This window comes from Scyliorhinus torazame, chromosome 17 (assembly GCF_047496885.1).
Source record: "Scyliorhinus torazame isolate Kashiwa2021f chromosome 17, sScyTor2.1, whole genome shotgun sequence".
Classification (NCBI taxonomy): Eukaryota; Metazoa; Chordata; class Chondrichthyes; order Carcharhiniformes; family Scyliorhinidae; genus Scyliorhinus; species Scyliorhinus torazame.
Window position 1 is genome coordinate 180,353,837 of NC_092723.1, and position 23,662 is coordinate 180,377,498.

Below are 23,662 nucleotides of genomic sequence, written 5' to 3' on the forward strand. Positions count from 1 at the left end.
GTGGCGGCAAGTGCGGATAGAATATTTTCGGGATTTGTTTGTTGGAGGGAGGTTTGCAGACTTTGAGAAGCTGGAGGGGGCGTACCAGTTGCCGAAGGGGAATAGGGTCAGGTATGTGCAGGTGAGGGACTTCATGAGGAATGAGGTGTCGTCGTTTCCATGCTGCCACCTATACTGCTGCAGGATAAACTCCTGTCTGAGGAGGAAATAAGGGAGGGCAAGGTTGTATATAGGGAGCTGAGATGAGGAGGAACTACTTCTCGCAGAGGGTGGTGAATGTGTGGAACTCGCTGCCCCATAGTGCGGTGGAGTCTGAGTCATTAAATGATTTTGAGAAGGAGATAGATATATTTCTGATTTTAAAAAGTGTGTTAAAGGGATATGGGCAACAGGTAGAGAGGTGGATTTGAGACCAGGAAGAGATCAGCCATGAGCTGATTGAATGGTGGAGCAGGCTCAAAGGGCTGAATTGCCGACTTCTGCTCCGAACTCCTCTGTTCGAGCGAGGGAACCGTGGTTTACTAAAGCAGTCGAAACACTTGTCAAGAGGAAGAAGGAGACTTATGTAAAGATGAGACATGAAGGTTCAGTTAGGGCGCTCGAGAGTTACAAGTTAGCTAGGAAGGACCTAAAGAGAGAGCTAAGAAGAGCCAGGAGGGGACATGAGAAGTCTTTGGCAGGTCGGATCAAGGATAACCCGAAAGCTTTCTATAGATATGTCAGGAATAAAAGAATGACTAGGGTAAGAGTAGGGCCAGTCAAGGACAGTAGTGGGAAGGTGTGCTTGGAGTCCGAGGAGATAGGAGAGGTGCTAAATGAATATTTTTCGTCAGTATTCACACAGGAGAAAGACAATGTTGTCGAGGAGAGTACTGAGATTCAGGCTACTAGACTAGAAGGGCTTGAGGTTCATAAGGAGGTGGTGTTAGCAATTCTGGAAAGTGTGAAAATAGATAAGTCACCTGGGCCGGATGGGATTTATCCTAGGATTCTCTGGGAAGCTAGGGAGGAGATTGCTGAGCCTTTGGCCTTGATCTTTAAGTCATCTTTGTCTACAGGAATAGTGCCAGAAGACTGGAGGATAGCAAATATTGTCCCCTTGTTCAAGAAGGGGAGTAGAGATAACCCCGGTAACTATAGACCAGTGAGCCTTACATCTGTTGTGGGCAAAATATTGGAAAGGTTTATAAGAGATAGGATGTATAATCATCTGGAAAGGAATAATTTGATTAGAGATAGTCAACACGGTTTTGTGAAGGGTAGGTCGTGCCTCACAAACCTTATAGAGTTCTTTGAGAAGGTGACCAAACAGGTGGATGAGGGTAAAGCAGTTGATGTGGTGTATATGGATTTCAGTAAAGCGTTTGATAAGGTTCCCCATGGTAGGCTACTGCAGAAAATACGGAGGCATGGGATTCAGGGTGATTTAGCAGTTTGGATCAGAAATTGGCTAGCTGGAAGAAGACAAAGGGCGGTGGTTGATGGGAAATGTTCAGACTGGAGTCCAGTTACTAGTGGTGTACCACAAGGATCTGTTTTGGGGCCACTGCTGTTTGTCATTTTTATAAATGACCTGGAGGAGCGCGTAGAAGGATGGGTGAGTAAATTTGCAGATGACACTGAAGTCGGTGGAGTTGTGGACAGTGCGGAAGGATGTTACAAGTTACAGAGGGACATAGATAAGCTGCAGCGCTGGGCTGAGAGGTGGCAAATGGAGTTTAATGCAGAAAAGTGTGAGGTGATTCATTTTGGAAGGAATAACAGGAAGACTGAGTACTGGGCTAATGGTAAGATTCTTGGCAGTGTGGATGAGCAGAGAGATCTCGGTGTCCATGTACATAGATCCCTGAAAGTTGCCACCTAGGTTGAGAGGGTTGTTAAGAAGGCATACGGTGTGTTAGCTATTATTGGTAGAGGGATTGAGTTTAGGAGCCATGAGGTCATGTTGCAGCTATACAACACTCTGGTGCGGCCGCATTTGGAGTATTGCGTCCAATTCTGGTCGCCGCATTATAGTAAGGATGTGGAAGCATTGGAAAGGGTGCAGAGGAGATTTACCAGAATGTTGCTTGGTATGGAGGGAAGATCTTATGAGGAAAGGCTGAGGGACTTGAGGCTGTTTTCGTTAGCGAGAAGAAGGTTAAGAGGTGACTTAATTGAGGCATACAAGATGATCAGAGGATTGGATAGGGTGGACAGTGAGAGCCTTTTTCCTCGGATGGTGATGTCTAGCACGAGGGGACATACCTTTAAATTGAGGGGAGATAGATATAGGACAGATGTCAGAGGTAGGTCCTTTACTCAGAGAGTAGTAAGGGCATGGAATGCCCTGCCTGCAACAGTAGTGGACTCGCCAACACTAAGGGCATTCAAATGGTCATTGGATAGACATATGGACGATAAGGGAATAGTGTAGATGGGCTTTAGATTGGTTTCACAGGTCAGCGCAACATCGAGGGCCGAAGGGCCTGTACTGCGCTGTAATGTTCTATGTTCTATGTTCCTATGAGCTGTTGAAGAGAGAGAGAGAGTGCCTCGGTGGAGGAGGTTAGGCATAGTGGGACGAGGAGCTGGGGGGAGCTGGAGTATGAAGTGAAGCTTTGTGGAGGGTTAATGCGTCCACATCGTGTGCAAGACTAAGCATCATCCAGTTTAAAGTGATGCACAGGTCCCACATGACGGTGTCCAGGATGAGTAGAATAGGTGTGGGTTGGCGAATCATGTCCATATGTTTTGGGCGTGTCCAATGTTGACAGTTTTGGATGGGATTTGTGGACGTAATGTCAAGGATTTGGGGAAAGATGTAGCCCTGAGTCTGGAGGTGGCGGTATTTGGAGTGTCGGAGGATCCGGGAGTACAGGTGGGGATATGGGTGAACGATTTGGCAGAGTTTTGCATTTGGAGAAAATCAAGTTCACCATTCGAGGTGCGGAGGCGTGACAGCAGGGTGTACCATCTATAAGATGCACTGCAGCAACTCACAGGTTCTTCAGCAACACTTTCTAAACTCATGACCTGTACCAAAGGACAAGGAGAGGAAATGTGTGGGAACATTGCCAATTGCAAGCTCCCCTCCAAATCACACACCTAACTTGGAAATATATCACTGTTCCTTCAATGTCACTTGGTCGAAATCCTGGAACTCCCTCTTCAACAATACGATGGGCGTACCTGCCCCACATGGACTGCAGTGGTTCAAGAAGGCAGCTCCCCATCATCTTCTCAAGGACAACTAGGGATGCACAATAAATGCAGGCCTAGCCACTGATGCCCAAATGCCATGAAAGGACAAGGACAGCTTCCTATCTGGCTGCGTCGCAGCCTGGTATGGCAACTGTTCGGCCCAGGACCGCAAGAAACTTCAGAGAGTCGTGAACACAGCCCAGTTCATCACACAAACCTGCCTCCCATCCACTGACTCCATCTACACCTCCCGCTGCCTGGGGAAAAGCGGGCAGCATAATCAAAAGACCCCTCCCACCCGGCTTACTCACTCTTCCAACTTCTTCCATCGGGCAGGAGATACAGAAGTCTGAGAACACGCACGAACAGACTCAAAAACAACTTCTTCCCCGCTGTTACCAGACTGCTAAACAAGCCCCTTATGGACTGACCTCATTAACACTACACCCCTGTATGCTTCACCGATGCCGTTGTTTATGTATTTACATCGTGTACCTTGTGTTGCCCTATTATGTATTTTCTTTTCTTCTCATGCATTAAATGATCTGTTGAGCTGCTCGCAGAAAAATACTTTTCACTGTACCTCGGTACACGTGACAATAAACAAATCCAAATGCCATGAAATCCATGAGGTAAATAGCCATTACCCGTAGCTGCCTGTGTTGCCATTTCTCCTTGTAGCTTTTCATATGTCGAAGATTACGTGACAATTTAACAGGAAGCTGTGTTCGTAAACTATCAAGACCCCGAGTGCAGAAAAGCCCCCCGAGAGAGAAATGGAAGCTTCATGTGAAACCACAGTTGAAAATCAGTGGATCTCATGTTTTTGCTAGATTGACAGACAGCATGTGGAGTTATACAGCATTACAATCAGCATCATCAAAAAAAAACAAATTATACCAATTTAATTCACTGAACCAATCAACCATTCATTCTCATGCCTTTAAAATGACACCAATGCATTTGTGATGAATAAACATTCGAGTCACAGATAATACAAATTGTACTATCCATAAATTCAGTCTCACATCATAATATCCTGTATCATTTCTCATGTTTGCTTAACTGTACAGCCTAGTATCTCTACATCCAACTCAGAGTTGTATTAATGTACTTTCCTATGTCACGATGGCATTATTTGCTAATGTAGAGCCTAATATCTCTGTGCCCTATCACATATTGGCATTCCTACACAGCCTAACACTCGTCTACTGTCCGATATTGTACTGAAGGATAACTCAGTATCCCTCTGGCAATTCTCACATTATTATTGTGCCGAGTTTTCTGCATTAACTTGTTACTCACCAGGTTGACGAGCTCATGGTAGCAAATCTGGCCTTGCTCGTTGCTCTGCACAAGAGCAAACAGCATCTCGAGTTTGGTGGGGTCCAGCTGTAACTCATGGCTCTGAAGCAGGTTGGAAAAGTGCTCCACAGCAATGAAACCAGTATTGTCTGGATCGAGCTGCAAGGACCAAGGAATGAGAATTAGAGCACGTTCAATAAGTTACTGCTTGTTACTTTATTGATCTACTACCACCGTCCCGCCAGCTATTAGTTATTATTTCCGTCCAACTTTATCCCATCAACATGATGCAATAATCAAGAAAGAGCACGTTACCTGTCCCAAAACCACTTGTCAATGACCTTTCTTATTAGAGTCCAAATTCAGGTTGGCTTACACTTCAATTATCCCTACTTCCTTAAGGATGAACCACACTTCTGCTTGGCAACATACGGCTAACTGAAATTTAGGATCTTACCCAATGGAGAATTGTGGCAAAAACCAACATCTTTCTTAATGGTGTGGTGCATTCGTGGATGCACAGTGCATTCCGCCTCACCTCCAGTCAAGTTACCACAGCAGAGAACTAGTAGCTCTGAGGAATCTCTTGCGCATAATCCTACTTGGTGTATTATTACATTCACAAATATTTTCAATGTATTTCGTAGGATTCAATATATGAACCCACCTAAGTATTCGATAATCCTATTTGGGAACTGAAGTAGGTAATTGGGACACATTAAGGATGGCAGGATGGGTGATGTGTCAAGACTGCAGTATGTGGGAAGTCTTGGGTGCCAGCTTGTTCCGGGCAAACACCTCTGCAGTAAGTATTCAAGCAGCTTTGGCTCAGAGTCTCTGGGCTGACACCGTGGCGCATCAGGATGGGGTAACGTTACCTCTTGGGACAGGGTATTCTGATTGGGTCGGTGGTCAGGCCAGTGTTACTGCGAGTGAGACAGGTAAGGGGTCTCAGAGGGCAGGGGTACGGGAGACTCAGCCTTCGCAATTGTCCAAAAGGTCTGAGCTTTGTCAGCTTGTTTGGATGAGAGTAGGGTGGATGAACTAACTGACCATGACACCATGGCACAGGAAGCCATTCAAATAGGGGGAGCAGAAAATGTATGAAGTGGTAGTAGGGGATAGTATAGTCAGAGGCACTGACACCGTTCTCAGCATCAATGAATGTGAGTTCAGGTGGCTGTGTTGCCTGTCCAGTGCTTAGGTCTGGGACCTCTACTTGAGACTGGAGAGTAATTTGCAATGGGAGGGGAAGGACCCAGTTTTGTGGTCCGTGTAGGTACCACCGACATAGGCAGAACAAAGAAGGCGGTTCAGTGTGAGACCTAGGCACCAAATCAAGAATCAGAACCTCAGAGGTCATAATCACTGGACTATTACCTGGGCCACGTGCAAATTGGTATAGGCCAAATCAGGTTAGAGAGGTGAATGCATGGCGCAAAGATTGATGGAGGAGAATTGGGTTTAGATTTATGGGGCACTGGCACCAGTACTGGGGAAAGTGGGGGCTGTATCGCTGGGACAGCCCACACCTGCACCATACAGGGACCAATGCTCTTGCTGGGAAGAGGTGAAGGTTGAAGCTTAAGGTGAGAGCATTCATGACAATACAACCAGAGTTTTGTACAGAAATCAGGCAAGTAAAAGTCTGCTAATTTCAGGGTCAAAGCCCAGTAACTTCACAGGGAGACGGAAGCTCCATCTGGAGGCAGAAGAGCAGAATTGCACTGATCTGAACATCTCGTGTGCAGCACCATCTGATAGTCGGCGATGGGAATTGCACTGACCTGAACATCTGGTGGCGGAAAGACAGAACTGCGCTGACCTGAATTCCTTAAGCAAATCTATTCCCAGGGGCTGCAACCACAGCAGTGAAGACAGCCTCAAGCTCCCCCCGCCTCCTGTTTTTTGATCCTCTCCAACCCTTACCTTGTGTCTGTCTTATGTGTGTCCGGATGGAGGGTGGGATGGGTTTTGGGATAGGTACACTGGTAGACCATTGTCCTGTTATTTATTGCTATATTCAACTTTACCTTTTGTTATTAATAAACAGATTGTTAAAGTATTACTTATAAATCTGGGGCGGGATTCTCCACTCCCGCGCCGAAGTGCCCACGCCATCGTGAACGGCGTCGAGGTTCATGATGGCGCAAAACGGCCCCTATCCCGACCGATTCAGGGCCCGATAATGGGCTAGGAGCGGGGCTGCGTCATTTACACGCGCCAGGCCTTGTCGCCACGTAAAGGCGGCGCCGCATACATGATGCGGCGGGCGCCGCATAACTGGCGTCACCCGCGCATGCATGGTTGCCGTCCTCTCCGAGTCCACCCCGCAAGAAGATGTCAGATGGAGCTTGCGGGGCTGCGGTAGAAAGGAGGCCCTCCTTCAGAGAGGACGGCCCAACGATCGGTGGGCACCGATCGCGGGCCAGACCCCATTTGAAGCCCCCCCCAGGTGCGGGATCCCCCCTCCCCACCCCTGCAGGCCGCCCCCCCCCCCCCAGCGTTCCCGCGCTGTTCCCGCCGGCAGCGACCAGGTGTGGACAGCGCCGGGGGGAACCCGCCGTTCTGGCCTGGCCGCTTGGCCCATTCGGGCCTGAGAATAGCAGGGGTGCTGGTGAATTGCCATTTTGGGTGTCTCGGGCGATTCTCCGGCCTGCGCCGCGCGGAACTCGACAGGACCGTTCTCGCCGCTTGGGAGAATCACGGGAGGGCGTCGGACCGGCGTCGCGGGAAAATCCGGCGACACAGGCCATTCTCCCAACCGGCGCGGGAGTGGAGAATCCCGCCCCTGGTGTCTGTAACTCATCGGAACAGTCAAGGGTTAAAGATTTTAGGAAAACACAAATTATTGGTTAATTCACTGAAGTTGGGAATCCAGGGTCTGTGGGGCTGGAATTGACCGGGCACTAGCCCAGGGGGTCGTAACACCAGCCAGTGCGCCATTTCCAAGTCGCCATTTCCGCAGGCAGCAGGTTTCATCAGCGGGAAAAGCCAGTCCCGGGAAACCACCCAATTCACAAATAAGGTCAAATAAGGCAGTTAAAGAACACATTGAAGTACGTTTAATGTTCTAATATTGAAAGGTACAACTGTAACTGAAAGGAAGAATCTATTTGGGAGACAAGCCTTGTGGAAAAACTTGGGTAACATTAAGAGAAAAGGAACAGTGATTGGATACCAATGAGATGTTGGGCAGGATTCTCCGACCCCGCAGCGGGGAGAATCGCGGCGGGCCGCGCGAATCGCGCCACGCCACCCCGACGCCTGCAGCCGATTTTCCGCAGAGCGCCATTGGCCGTAAGAAAAGAGCAGAGTCCCGCCGGCGCCGTTCTAACCTGCTCTGGGCCGGCGGGACCTTAACGTGTAAGGGTTGGGTGGCGGTCTTTGGGGAGGGGGGTGGTCCAACCCTGGGGAGGCCTCCGATGTGGCCTGGCCCGCGATCTGTGCCCACCGATCGGCGGGCCGGCCTCTCTGCCTGGCGGCCTCCTTTCCTACGCGCCGGCCCCTGTAGCCCTGCGCCATATTGCGCTGGGGCCAGCGGGTTGAAGGAGGCCACTGCGCATGCGCGCATTGGCGCCGGTGCCACTGCGCATGTCCTCGTTGCCGCCGGCACAACTGCGGATCCCGCGGTGCACAGTTCGTGCCGGGATCTGCAGCTGGAGCGGCGCGAACCGCTCCAGCGCCGTGCTGGCCCCCTGGAGGGGCCAGAATTAGCCGTGGGAGCGGCCCGTTCACGGCGTCGTAAAACACAACGGCGTTTACGACGGCGTGGACACTCTGCCGCGGGATTGGAGAATCCGCCCATGGATTCGGAGATGTGGATTGACGAGTCAGGGCAAAATCAGGAACCAGTGTATCACGGGGGGTCAATGAATATTTTGGGAGCATTGAAGAAAGTAACCAAGAAGAGATTAAAATGGTCATCTATTGCGGAGAGAGAGAGGAAATATGGTCAGGTAAACAACGGTGATAGGAAGAAAGGGAAGAAAGCCTAAAACTGAGATGGAAAGATGCAGTAATGAGAAGCTTAAATGGATCAGAAGAGGAATGATTGACAAACCATCAGGGGAAAATGCAGGAGAATGGGGGAGAGAAACATGTCAGCCATGATCGAATGGCAGAGCAGACTCAATGGGCCGAATGGTCTAATGCTGCTCCTATATCTAACGGTCTTATGGTCAAACAGGAGGCGATTGCGAAGATCAACCAGCATAGCGGTGGCCCCGAGTAAAATGGGGCCACATGGCCCATGGAGCCACCTTCACCATTCAATACGATTATGACTGATATTGTGCTTTGACTCATCTCTTGACTCCCCTAAGTCTGTCCAGAATTTATAAGGCACAAGTCAGGAGTGTGATGGAATACTCTCCACTTTCCTCAATGAGTGCAGCTCCAACAACACCCAGGAAGCCAGGGCAAAGCAGCCTTGGCACCCCACCCACAACCTTAAACATTCACTACCTCCACCACCGATAGGCAGTGGCAACCATTTACATGATGCACTTCAGGAACCTATCTTCCAAAACCATGACCACTACCATCTGGAAGGCCATGGGCAGCAGTTGCACAGGGACACCACCAGCTTCCCCTCCAGACCACACACACCATCCTGATTTGGAAATATATCACCATTCCTTCACTGTCACTGGGCTGAAATCCTGGAACTCCCTCCCTAACAGCACGGTAGCCATACCACAGGGACTGCAGCAATTCAAGAAGGCAGCTTACCATCATCTTCTCAATGACAAATCAGGATCGACAAAATTGCGAGACCACAGAACTGCAAGAATGGTAGCAACTGGCCATGGGAGCATTGACCCAGTGGTGTTGAGGAGGAACATCCTTCACACAGCAAGGGGAGTGTCCCAGGCAACTTGAGGGCAGCAGAGAAGAACAAAAGACCCCAGATTGACCCCACAACATCTGTTAAATATAGCTAGTGATGATTGTGGTGGCCTCGGAGGCGTTTTAATTGACCTTAGCATCTCCTGGTCAGAAGGCAGAAAATAAATCAGACAGCATGCACACACACCTGACCATTATCCAGCTGGAAGCGTGCAATGTAGAATCCCCTCCCGAAACCTGTCCGCCTCTTTTTCCTCCTTTAAGATACCCCTTAAAACCTACCTCTCTGACCAAGCTATTGACCACCTTCCTAATATCTCCACATCCGGCTCAGTGTCAAATGCTGTTGGTTAACGCTCCTGTGAACAGCAATGGGACTATGTAATTACAAGCATTGCTGTTGTCACTGTAGATGTCAGCCTCTTGTGATAAAACTTCCTTAACAGTTGCCCAGGCTTACCCAGGACAAAATGACCGCTTGAGTGTTATACCACACGGCGCCTCGCGGAATCCCATGCCAGTACAAATTCCCATCTTCAAGAAAGGAAGCAGGCAAAGAATGTAGAGGATAAAGTGCCCATACAAATCCCACCTTGGCTGTTGTTATAGAGCTGGATATAATCATGCTCATTCATCAATTACCAAGACGACGGCTAGCTCTTGACAAGAAACACAAAGTACCACCCACATGAGAGTTATTTCCTCGTACCATTTTTATTTTTAGTGGTCTGCACTCAGTGATAAAATCTGTGCAAGTGTATTTAGTGCAAAGCACACTCTACCTTGTATGGTCAGCATGAAAAAGATTTCAAATCGGGCATGCAAGACTTGTAAAATTTAATAATGCAATGGATTTCCACTTGGCAGAAATTTGGTCCATATGTATGTTTGTTTTATCCTAGTTTACAATCTGGGTTGTTGGCTGGTTTAATTCATTATGTGCTCAGGTGCTGTCTGCTTTATTGTGATGATCTGCTGATGTGGGACCTGGAATACGGTTAAGCTCAGAATGTTGGCCTGGCTGACATGTGGGCTGAGTTAGACCTTTCTGCCTGGAGTATTAACAGGCAGTTAGGATGGCATGAACTCCAGTTTCTTCCAACCAGTTCTTCCACGCATACGACTGCTCTGCGACATCCTGCACAATTTGACCAGGCAGGACAGCAACCCTCTGGTCAGCATCATGGCTGTGGTAGCATGGAGTGCAAAATACACATCATTTGAAATGCTAACAGAAGGCTTCAATTGAGACAGCGCAAAATCTTACAGTTCCCTGGGGCAATTCAAACAGCATAAGTTGACAACGTGCGACAGTTCTTTTCTACTTCGATTAACAGAACAACGATCGTTGCTGTTGTTTCTGTTGATTTTAAAACCCAACATTTGCAATATTGCTTTCAGCAGATTTCACGTTGCTGAGATTTGTCGGGGACAATTGTTCCTGTGTCTGATTAACGTGGACTTCTCATCACGGACAGGACATCTCTTCTTCCTGGCTGCTGGAATTCCACATCTTGAAGATAAGGGGCGGGATTCTCCAATCCCGCGGCAGAGGGTCGGCAGAGTGTCCAGGCCTTCGTAAACGCCGTCGCAGTTTACCACGGCGTGAACGGGCCGCTCCCATGTCTAATTCTGGCCCCTCCAGGGGGCCAGCACGGCGCTGGAGCGGTTCCCGCCGCTCCAGCTGCAGATCCCGCGAGAACTGGGCGCCACGGGATCCGCGCATGCGCAGTGGCACCGGCGCCAACGCACACATGCACAATGGCCTCCTTCAACGCGCCGGCCCCGACGCAACATGGTGCAGGGCTACAGGGGCCGGCACGTAGGAAAGGAGACCCCAGCCACAGAGGCCGGCCCGCCGGTCGATGGGTCCCGATCGCGGGCCAGGCTACATCGGAGGCCCCCCCCCCGGGTTGGAAACCCCCCCCCCCCCAACCGGCCACCACCCGACCCTTACACTCCGAGGTCCCGCCGGCCCAGAGCAGGTTAGAACGGTGCCGGCGGGACTCGGCTCTTTTCTTATGGCCGCTCGGCCCATCCGGGCCGTAGAATCTGCAGGACAGCCGCGTACAGCAGCCCGCGACCGGCACCACGCCAACCACCCTCCGCACTGCGGAGAATCGCACGCCGGCGTCGGGGCTGCGTGGCACGATTCGCGCGGCCTGCCGCCGATTCTCCGACCCGGCACGGGGTCGGCGAATCCCGCCCATGTTCTTCTCTGGCGTCTAATTATAAAGCCTAAAATGTAAAAGTGTTATACACACTTATGTAGTGTATGTTAATTAGCACATTTGTGCACATCAAAATCCTTATTTCAGGAGGCCAAATGTACAAACAGTGCTACTTGTGGTTATATAACATTTGCAGCACACAGATAGGCCATTCAAAGGGAGCAGGGTGGCGCAGTGGTTAGCTCTGCTTCCTGACGGCGCCAAGCAGCCGGGTTCGATCCCGTCCCCCGGTCACTGTCCGTGTGGAGTTTGCACATTCTTCCCGTGTCTGCGTGGGTCTCACCCCCACAACCCAAAGCTGTGCCGGGCAGGTGGATTGGCCACGCTAAATTGGAAAAATAGAACTGGACACTCCAAATTTATTTTAAAATATATATACATGTATAAACACGCCATTCAGCCAAACTAGCCCATGTTATTATTTATCCAGCCTCCCTTTACATAGAACATAGAACATACACTGCAGAAGAAGACCATTCGGCCCATCGAGTCTGCACCGACCCACTTAAGCCCTCACTTCCACCCTATCCCCGTAACCCAATAACCCCTCCTAACCTTTTTGGACACTAAGGGCAATTTACCATGGCCAATCCACCTAACCTTTAGATGATTGATGCAGGTACAGCAGAGGATGTTGTCTATACGGACTTCAGTAAGGCCTTTGACAAGGTTCCTCATGGCAGACTGGTACAAAAGGTGAAGTCACACGGGATCAGGGGTGAGCTGGCAAGATGGATACAGAACTAGCTAGGTCATAGAAGGCAGAGAGTAGCAATGGAAGGATGCTTTTCTAATTGGAGGGCTGTGACCAGTGGTGTTCCGCAGGGATCAGTGCTGGGACTTTTGCTGTTCATAGTATATATAAATGATTTGAAGGAAAACGTAACTGGTCTGATTAGTAAGTTTGCAGACGACACAAAGGTTGGTGGAATTGCGGATAGCGATGAGGACTGTCAGAGGATACAGCAGGATTTAGATTGTTTGGAGACTTGGGCGGAGAGATGGCAGATGGAGTTTAATCCGGACAAATGTGAGGCAATGCATTTTGGAAGGTCTAATGCAGGTAGGGAATATACAGTGAATGGTAGAACCCTCAAGAGTATTGACAGTCAGAGAGATCTCGGTGCACAGGTCACTGAAAGGGGCAACACAGGTGGAGAAGGTAGTCAAGGAGGCATACGGCAGGGATGCCCCCTCTCCCCACTGTTGTTCGCGTTAGCTATAGAGCCTTGCCAATTGCACTGAGAGACAGGAGAGGCGACTGGGGGAGCTGCCGTTTAGAGTGGTAGGCGGAAGCTTTTGGTATCCAGGCATCCAAGTGGCGCGGGAATGGGAACGGCTGCAAAAACTAAATCTGGCCCGACTCGTAGACCAAATGAAGGATGATTTTAGGAGGTGGGACACGCTCCCGTTGTCACTAGCTGGAAGGGTGCAGACGGTGAAGATGACGGTCCTCCCGAGATTCCTGTTTGTGTTCCAGTGTCTCCCCATCTTTATTCCGCGGTCCTTTTTCAAATGGATTAACAAAGTGATCTCTGGCTTTGTATGGGCGGGCAAGACCCCGCGAGTAAGGAAGGGGATGATTGAGCGGAGCCGGGGAGAGGGCGGGCTGGTGCTGCCAAACTTCAGGAACTATTATTGGGCGATGAATATAGCCATGATCAGAAAGGGGGGGGGTCAGCATGGGAACATGTGGAGGCGGCTTCATATAAGGGCACCAGTTTGGGGGCGTTGGTAACAGCACCTCTGCCGTTCCCGCCGGCATGGTACTCCACCAGCCCCGTTGAGGTGGCGGCCCTGAGAGTCTGGGGGCAATGGAGGAAGCATCAGTCTGGTCTCCAATCTGTAATAATCACCAGTTTGCCCGGGAAGGATGGACAGGGGGTTTCGGAGAGCAGGGATTGAGAGGATGGGGGATATATTTATGGATGGGAGCTTTCCTAGCTTGAGGGAGCTGGAGGAGAAGTTTGGGTTGGCGAGGGGAAACAAATTCAGGTACCTGCAGATGCGGGATTTCCTATGTAGACAGGTCTCAACCTTCCCGCTCCTACCACCAAGGGGGATACAGGATTTGGTAGTTTCCAGAGTGTGGGTGGGAGAAGGGAAGGTCTCTGACATCTATAAGGAACTCATGGGATCGGAGGACACGCAGACTGGGGAGCTGAAGCGCAAGTGGGAAGAGGAGTTAGGAGGAGAGGTAGAGGATGGTCTCTGGGCGGATGCGTTGAGTAGAGTCAACGCGTCCACAACATGTGCCAGGCTCAGCTTGATACAGTTTAAAGTAGTTCGCCGGGCTCACATGACAGTGGCCCGGATGAGCAGGTTCTTTGGGGTAGAAGACAGGTGTGCAAAATGTGCGGGAGGACCAGCGAACCATGCCCCCATGTTCTGGACATGTCAAAGCTTAGGGGATTCTGGCAGGGGTTTGCAGATGTCATGTCCACGGTGTTAAAAACAAGGGTGGCACCGAGTCCAGAGGTGGTGATTTTCGGGGTGTCGGAAGATCCGGGAATCCAGGAGGAGAAAGAGGCAGACGTTCTGGTCTTTGCTTCCCTGGTAGCCCGGAGAGGGATACTATTAGCTTGGAGGGATGATGGAGACCTGGCTATCGGACATGGCTAGTTTTCTCTGTTTGGAGAAAATCAAGTTCACCTTGAGAGGGTCAATGTTAGGGTTCGCCCGGAGGTGGCAACCGTTCGTCGACTTCTTTGGGGAAAATTAATCGTCAGTAGAAGCGGGGGGTTAGTTTAGCGTAGAATAGGGGGTTAATAAAGGTGGGACCTGTAAGGGAGGAAGCAGGCTTTTGCACTCTGTTTATAGACTCATGTACATCGTATATTTTGTCATTATTGTAAAACCAAAAATACCTCAATAAAATGTTTATTCAAAAAAAGAAGGCATACGGCATACTTGCCTTCATTGGCCGGGGCATTGAGTATAAAAATTGGCAAGTCAAGTTGCAGCTGTATAGAACCTTAGTTAGGCCACACTTGGAGTATAGTGTTCATTTTAGTTTAGACGGGCAGGATGTTCGGCACAGGCTTGGAGGGCCGAAGGGCCTGTTCCTGTGCTGTACTTTTCTTTGTTCTTTGTTAACCTTCATGTCTTTGGACTGTGGGAGGAAACAGGAGCACCCGGAGGAAACCCACGCAGGCACAGGGAGAACGTGCAGACTCCGCACAGACAGTGACCCAGCGGAGAATCGAACCTGGGACCCTGCCGCTGTAAAGCCACAGTGCTAACCACTGTGCTGTCGTGCCGCCCTCAAGCGCCCTTTAAATGCATATCTGCTAGTTGCCTCGACCACGCCATGCGGTAGCAGTCCATATTCGAACCATTCTTTCAAGAGAGTCACGGCCATATGTGAAGGATGAGGACAGGCTTTGGTTATTTAATGCCAAGGCTGAAGTTGCCATACAAGAGGAGCTGCCCATTCAGATGAGCCGAGAAAACATGACAATAAAATAATTACGCTGCAGAGATTTGCGTTTGTTCCAACAAAATTAGATGCATGTTCCACCAATTCATTTAGTGAACTCTTGAGGAATACTTTAGAGTAAATAATTATATCATTGTGAACTGTGACAACTTACATGATTAACAACAGTTATTTAAAAGAAAAATTAAATTGATACAACAAAGGTTAAAATGCAAACAATTGCAAACGTTATTCAAGATATCTTGTTACTTTGGTGATCTCCTGTTTCAGGATGGCAAAAAGATGCCCTCGGGATGGTTTCAGATTTTTACCAGGCTACCCAAGGATTAATGCATTCACTTGGTCTCCTTGTGGAGGGGGTTGAGCTCGGTCGGGGGGCTGAAGCGTTCCAGGTCGGGGGTCGCCCCTGAGCTGTCGGGGTTTCAGGGGCTTTGCATTTGTGAGGCCTTCAAGCCAACTTTAAATATTGTGGACACTCATAACAGGGTCAACCACAGCTGCAGCCGCTCTGTCCTACCAAAGCCTTCCAGGACAGAGCCCTGTTGCAGCTTCTCTCCTCAAAGTCAATTTCACTCCCTCTGACTGTGAGCAGCCTCTAGCTTCACAGATGAAGGCTATTGCTAGTGAGGAATTGGCCTCGTTACTTGTGAGGGCAGTTCACAGCTGCAGGTTGTGCTTGCTGCTTGCTCCTGCTGGTGGCTGCAGATGCCTGGAGGCAATCTGCTACCAGATTTCCCAGAAATCTGTGGAAGATTGATTCAGGTAGTAGTTCAGGGCAGGTCCGAGAAATGGCAATTTATGCTCACAAATGAATACATTTATTATAGGTGGAACTAAAATAAAAGCAAATGATGCTTCAGAAAATTTCAAAGACAAAAATAATGCAAAGGAATTGATTCTGTGAACATGTGTGGTTCAATCATAAAGTAAATGCGAGGAATATCTTGAGGCCTGCTGTTCAGGAAAAACCTTGGGCACGATCTACCCGAATGGGAACAGAGTCCCATAGCGTGCGCGATTAGCCGAGTTTTTCCCAGCACTTGGAGCCATTTGGGTGGATTGGGGGCCTAAGCGGGAAACGTGTGGCCGAGGCCACATTTAGCTCTGCTTGCCAGTATGCCTCATTGCAACACGATCCCCGAACCCCCCCCCCCCCCCCCCACCTATAAGGAGGTGCTCAGGCCCCCCCTGCAACCGAGCAGGGTATCCCCAGGCTCAATCACTATTGTGGGAAAAATGTCAGCCTGGCACCTTGGCACTGCCAACCTGTCACCTTAGCAGTGCCAAGGTGCCACCCTGCACAGGGGGCAAGCATCTGGGGGCCAACGGTCCCCCGGGAGACCCCCATGTTTGCCATTCCATCTGATCCCTGTTTGTGGAACCAGCACTGAATAGCGCTCGCCCGAGATATCCGAGGCGAGGGGGTCAGATCGCACACCTTGGGTAGACCGTGGGAGTTCATATTAGCCTGAGACTAGCTGACTCACTCTAATGTGCAGATTTGCTAAAAAGCTATCCCGCCCACAATGAGCAGGATTCTCACCGCAACATCTCGCGACATCGCGTTAGATCTCATGAGGTGTGGCGAACCGGGTCGATCCCCGAAAGGGGATCGCCCGGCACCTGCCGGTCGCATTGCGCCACGCCGTCTTTCGGACGTATCTCGGCCGATAGATCTCGCCCATGGTGTTACCATCCCGCAAAAGGTAGAAGATGGCCTATCACTCAGCTCTCAACACAGCTGTAGTTGGTGAAATTCCCTGGTAAAACCACTGTCTGGCCAGAACAGCCCCTGAGCCAGAGATGGCCTAGTAATACACTCTGAATGCTAAGGATGTTTTAACGGCCAGAGCTGACAAGTTGTCGCAGAGCATACACTTCCACCTGCAACTCCCGTCCAAATGCATGTTAACTTTCCTCCCATCCATACCATAAGGCCACAATGATTTTAACCCTTGGCTTCACTATCCTGCCACTGATCGACTTCTTCCGGAACTGCAGTAAGTGTGGAGGTTCTAGGCACAGCGTACCCTGGGACAAGGCAGGTATTGAAGGACAGGGGAGGTCTGGGCTTTCAGGTTTGGGCTCCTCCTGGACACCACAAGGGTAAGGTTAAAAAGTACACCTGCTGTGCTGCTTCCGATTCTCTCCTGGTACCCCTTTTCCTGGGCGAGAGTTCAAATGACACTTAAGGCCTGATGGCATAATCGACCCTGCCAGCTCTCAAGAAGTGCCAGTAAATATTTGAATAAGTAAGATCAGGGGCAACGTGAATGGATAAGTTACACTGTGCCTCCACAGCTGGTTTCTGCTAGGTGGGATTGTTAAATTCCACCTCAAAGAGACAGCTTAAGCCAGAGCACATCATCTAATGTCAAATTACAAGACCCATGAAAATTTGGATCTGCAGATTTGTCGTCGGATCATTGGCGGTTGCCTCTGTACGTGAGTAAGTGTCACTGAAACCATGCCACTACCTTCAATCTCACTCCCACAAGGTAATAGTGATTGATTCTCCCCTACCTGGCGGGCGGGGGAATCCGGCATAATGGAGAGGCGGGAACCACTCCAGCGTCGGGCCACCCCAAAGATGCGGAATTCTCCGCACCTTTAGGAGCCAAGCCCTCACCTTGAGGGGCTAGGCCCGCGCCAGAGTGATTTCCGCCCCGCCGGCTGGCAGGAAAGGCCTTTGGCACCATGCCAGCCGGCGGCGAAAAGACTTCGCCGGGCGACGCATGCGCACGAGCGTCAGCGGACGCTCACGTCATCACCGCGCATGCGCAGTAGAGGGGGTCTCTTCCGCCTCCGCCATAGTGGAGACCGTGGCGAAAGCGGAAGAAAAAGAGGGCACCCACGGCACAGGCCCGCCCGCCGATCGGTGGGCCCCGTTCGCGGACAGGCCACCGTGGGGGCACCCCCCCCCCGGGGCCAGATCGCCCTGCGCCCTCCCCAGGACCCCGGAGCCCGCCCGCGCCGTCTGCCCCTGCCGGTAAGGTAGGTGGTTCAATCCATGTCGGCGGGAGAGGGTTGACAGCGGCGGGACTTCGGCCCATCGCGGGCGGGAGAATCGCCGGGGGGAGCCCGCCGACCGGCGCGATTCCCGCCCCCGCCGATTCTCTGGTGGCAGAGGATTCGGGACACGGCGGGGCGGGAATCATGCCAGCCCCCGGCGATTCTCCGACCCGGCAGGGGGGGGACGGAGAATCCCGCCCTAGGTTTGTGCAGTATCACTAACCAGAGGAAATGAGTGATATGGGAGATATTTTAAAAACCTTTCTTGGGATTTGAGCATCGCTGGCAATACCAGTATTTATTACCCATCCCTAATTGTTCTTGGGAAGATTGTAATGAGCCACCTTCATGAATCCTTGCCGTTCACGTGGTGGAGGTGCACCCCCAGTGTTGTGAGGGTTGAGGGGATGCGGGGAAAGTTCCAGGATTTAAGCCCAGCAACAGTGAAGATACAGCAATATAGTTTCAATTCAGGGTGATGCATGACTGGAAGGGGAATTTGTGGGTGCTGCTGTTCCCATGTGTCTGCTGCCCTCGTCCTTCTAAGTGGTGGAGGTCACTAGTTTGGAAGGTGCAATCTGCAGTGTAGCAGTGTACCTTGTAAATGGAACGTATTGCTGCCATTTTACATTAATGGTGGAGTCAACGAATGAGTAAGGTGGTGGATGATCGGGTGTTGATCAAGTCAATTTCTTTCTCTTGGGTAGTGTTGAGCTTTCTGAGTGTTGTTGGAGTTGCACTTATCCAGGCATATGGGGCGTATTTCATCACACTCCTGACTTGTGCCTTGTAGACAGGCTTTGAGGAGTCGTGGCAACAGGAGCCTCAACCTCTGACCTGTTGTTGTGGCAGCAGTATCTATAAGGCTTGTCCAGTTCCAATTTTGGTCAATGGTGTTTCCCTAGTCTCAGAATCAATTACCTCACTCCGCACCTTGATGAAGAAGTCTATCATATTATGCTTGCTCCTCCCCAAGAGACCTCGCACAACTAGATTGTCAATTATTCATTTCTCATTAAACAATACCTGGTTTAGGTTGGCTTGTACTCCAGTTGGTTCCTCAACATATTGATCCAGGAAACCATCCCATACACATTCCAGGAATTCCTCCTCTACGGAACTGTGACTAATTTTGGTTTGCCCAATCTAAGTACAGGTGTTCCTTTATCGCATGTGTCTCTAATATCCTGTCTGATGCCATCCCCAACTTAATCGCTACAGTTTGGGGGGTCTATATGTTACCCCCACTAACGTTTTTTGCCCCTTGGTGTGTCTCAATTCGACCCATGCAGATTCCACATCACCAGAGCTACTATCCTTCCTCACTATTGAGGTAATTTCCTCTTTAGCCAGCAATGCAACTCCGCCGCCTTTTCCTTTTTGTCTGTCCCTCCTAAATACTGAATACTTCTGGATGTTCAATTCCCATCCCTGGTCACCCTACAGCCATGTCTCCGTAATCCTGACTATATCATACCTGTTTATATCTATTTGCACGATTGGTTCATCCAGTTTATTGAGAATGCTCCATGCATAAGGCACCAAACCTTAAGGCTTGTTTTTTTTTCAAATGGTGGGATTTGAACTCATTTCTCTTGAAGATTACTCTCCTAGTAACATTATCACTATATTAATATCCTGACTGTCATGTTATTCACCCTGGGGTAACACGGACTGCAACTGGATGCAGTTGTACTTGAAAGTAGACTCCAAACTTTGATGTAAGTTCAATGCATTTTATTGAACTTCTGGAGCAGTGCACACAGCTTGCTGTGGGTTGACACTCTACTAATCTAAGTGTGCTAACTATAACTAACTAGACCAGACTAGCTCTGAGCCACGTGTAGAAGGTGCTAACTGATATATACACCCTGACTGTCACTACAGTTGTCACCAGTGGAAAGAGGCAGAGTGTTGATGCCTCGTGTGTTTTATAGTGGGAAACCCCCCCTCGCGTGTTCTGTCTGATGATTGGTTGTGTTCTGTCCTGTGTGTTGATTGGCTGTACTGAGTGTCTGTCACTGCCTATCTGTATCTCATTATGTGCATGAGTGCATATCATGACACTGACAAAAGTTTCAAGCATGCCTGGATATTGGTAACTAAGGTAAATTCAATTATCACTAAACACCTTAAATGGAGGTGGAGCTTATTTTCAAAAAATAATACTGCTTGCTTAACTGCCTTAATTGGTGTGGAGTTGAAATTCAGCTGCACAATATGAACAACAAATGCATTAATACCCACTAATTTAATAAAAGGATTAAACTATTTATTCCAAGATAGGTGACTATCATATTGACAAATGAACATGTTTGCTACTGATATCGCACATGACAGTTTTGAGGCAAATGTGCGATATTCAATTATAGCTTATTAAACAGAATTGGGCAATGCATAGTAACGGTGATTACAGTAAGCATGGGATTTCCACCAGCGGTAGCACACTGCAATTAGCAGGAAATGTGCAGTAATCACAGCACAGAGGACAATCTAGACAGAAATTATTGGAATATTGGGAATTGCATACTTAACCCACAAGTGTCACTCCTAAAATAAGTCTCATGCATTGAAATTTAATAGTTTGCAGAAGTGTTTGGTACAAAAGCTTCTGTACTTCCTGGTAATGTCTGAAAACCTAATGAAAATGATTATTAAATGTATAGAAGTAGCAGCAAGGTGCCGTGATGGTTACATTCAATAGAGGCGCACATCCTGCCTATTCTGTTTCACACGCCAAGTAATGTTTCAATTTCCAAACAATTGCAACTTATGGGCTATTAATGATACATCAGAGCAACTCTTCACTCACAAATATGCTTGCCTGTAGATTTCTCAGTCATTGATTAATGGATTTCTTTATTTTCTATCTCATATATACATACAAGTAACTTTTCTTCCATACAAAATACAGAATTCCCATAGATCTCATTACAAGTCAAACATCCTGATAACTAAACAGAGGGTGTGAATATTCCTGATGGTTATTGTGTCTTTGCAGCTGACACTTCCAATTCCAATCTATTCTAAGGATGCCATTTGAGAGCAATTACTTGGTAGAAACGTATTTTTTCATCTTGTAATTAACAATTTTATTGGTTGGTAGGTTGATTCATTACAAAGTTTTTCTGACTATATGTTATTTACAAATATCTGGGAATTTCATTTTTTGAAATAGTCAACAAGTCCTGCCATCGTTTTAAAGATTGAAAAATGAGGATCTGCTCTGAGATTGTCCCACTGACTGCGCCCAATTCCCCAATCGGCACTCCTGACCAGCATTTCGTTTCTGGTTTGCTGACAGAGCCAATGCCTCAAACAGCCATCAATTTGATGTCAATTCACATGCTTAATCAAAAAGGCCATACGAATGGATAATGGAAGGGATGTGAACATCGCTGATGCTCTTTAGCGCGATTCAGATTGACGCACAACATTGCACTTTGCTCAGCAGCTAACTATACCTGAGCAAAGTTGAACAAAATGTTCCAGTCTCCAGCACGGACATCCTACAAATGGAAGAGCACAAAAATAATCATGTTTTTTAAAACTGATGAATAAAATAGAGCAATGATCTCAGTGTAGCATCGTAGTGTCTCATTAAAAGGCATCAGACTGCAGCAAGTGTAATAGCTTAACAGCAATGTATCTATTTTATTTATGTTGAAGCTTAATAGCGTTCCGTCAGTAACACCCATAAAGAGCAATGACTTGCACTACCAGCAGCAATTACTACTGTTGCTATGCTTTTCTACATAAGCGTTGGTAACAGCGGCTTGCAGACAAAAGCAGTAGTGATATACTGTTGTGATTATGTTTAAGGAAAAAAAGCTCCAAAATTATGATGTTCATCGTTATATAGATCAGCTTCCTGTAATAATCAATCCCATACTCATCTGGTTCTTCACAAAAGCATTTCAACTATCATATATCCAAAGTCTCTGACTCAAACCTGGCTCTGATTTGATACCACTCGTATATCATACTAATAATACATGAGTTTTAGCCCATACAGAGCCAGACACGAGCTGTAAAGGATCATATCTGAAGGAAATTCAACTTCTGTCCACTGTGTACTTCAGTTAATGCTTTTATAGTGCACATATAGATTGGTTATCGGTGGTTTCTTTGTAAATAATTACCGCCAACACCCTCCCCAACCTCGGGATTGACAGGTCGAAATCTGGTTCAATGACCGTGTTAAAATCCCATCCCATGATCAACCGGTGTGAGTCCAGGTCCCACCTTCATGTACTCCGCATCACCCCAGTTTGGGGCATAAACATTCACCAAGATCACTGGCCCCCCAGCTTCCCACTCACCATCGCGAACCTCCCCCCAGAATCTGCCTCGATATTTCCCACCTCGAACGCCACCCGTTTGTTTATCAGCACCACCACTCCCCACATCTTCATATCTAATCCAGAATGAAAGACTTGCCCTACCCACCCTTTCCCACTGGTCCCCAATCAAGAGTGTTACTTGCAAAAACGCCATGTCCGCCTTCAAGCTCCTCAAGTGCGCGAACATGCGCAACCGTTTGACTGGCCCGTTCAGTCCTCTCACATTCCATGTGACCAACCTGGTCGGGGGGGCACCCAACCCCCCTCCCCTGCCGATCAATAATATTCTTGCTTGGGCCAGACCCCGGCCTGTGTCACGTGACCCTCCAGGCCCACCCTCGGATGTCCACCGTCACCACCTCCTTTCTTGCTGCAACCATAGCAACCACACCTCTGTTAGCAGCCCCCCCGCACCCCCCTCCCTCCTGAGCAAAACAACAATCCCACCTCCCTCCACTACGCTTACTACGTGGTCACCCCCCACTCTGCTCCCGTTAGGTAGCCCACCCAGCTAGTCAGGCAGGACCTACCCATGGTGCCTAAACCTCCTACCTCCCCACTGATTTCCCTCCCACCCCTCCATAGCACAAACAACAATGAAATAATAAAAAGATGCACTCACCCTCCACGCTCCCCAAACATCCCGCCACAGAACCCAACAAAACTTCAAAGAAGAGACATTCTCCCATAACCAACAAACAAAAGCCAGTAAAAATGAAAAAGGCAAAGAAAACCAACATCTCCAACCCCTCCTCCACAGTTCAATATCCAGCTTCTCCTGCCAGTCCATTGTCTCTTAAAAATTCCATCGCCGGGTGCTTTCGGGGGTGTGGGTTGGAGAGGGGAAGGTCTCGGCAACTTATCAGGTGATGCAGGAGGAGGAGGAGGCCTCGGCGGAGGAGTTAAAAGGTAAGTGGGAGGACGAGCTGGGGGAGGAGATTGACGAGCGTATGTGGGTGGATACCCTAGCAAGGGTAAACTCTTCCTCCTCTTGCGCGAGGCTCAGCCTGATACAATTTAAGGTGCTGCACAGGGCGCACATGACCGGGGCAAGGCTGAGCCGGTTTTATGGGAGTGAGGACAGATGTGCGAGGTGTTCGGGGAGCCCAGCAAACCACACCCACATGTTCTGGGCATGTCCAGCGTTCGAGGAGTTCTGGAGGGGCGTAGCGAGGACGGTGTCAAGGCTAGTGAATTCCAGGGTTAGGCCTAGCTGGGGGCTCGCAATATCTGGGGTTGCAGGGGAGCCGGGAGTGCAGGAGGCGAAAGAGGCCGGTATTCTGGCCTTTGCGTCCCTG

General features: G+C 49.2%; 1 protein-coding gene across 4 annotated transcripts in view; it reads right to left on the reverse strand.

The window, feature by feature from the left end:
• rhbdl1 (rhomboid, veinlet-like 1 (Drosophila)) overlaps positions 1–23,662 on the reverse strand; it is a 333,009-nt gene that overhangs the window by 288,917 nt on the left and 20,430 nt on the right. For all 4 annotated transcript variants that reach the window (XM_072481756.1, XM_072481757.1, XM_072481755.1 and 1 more), the window contains exon 2: positions 4,489–4,647. In XM_072481756.1, the coding sequence (XP_072337857.1) occupies positions 4,489–4,647 (159 nt within the window). The remainder of the gene's footprint in view (positions 1–4,488; positions 4,648–23,662) is intronic.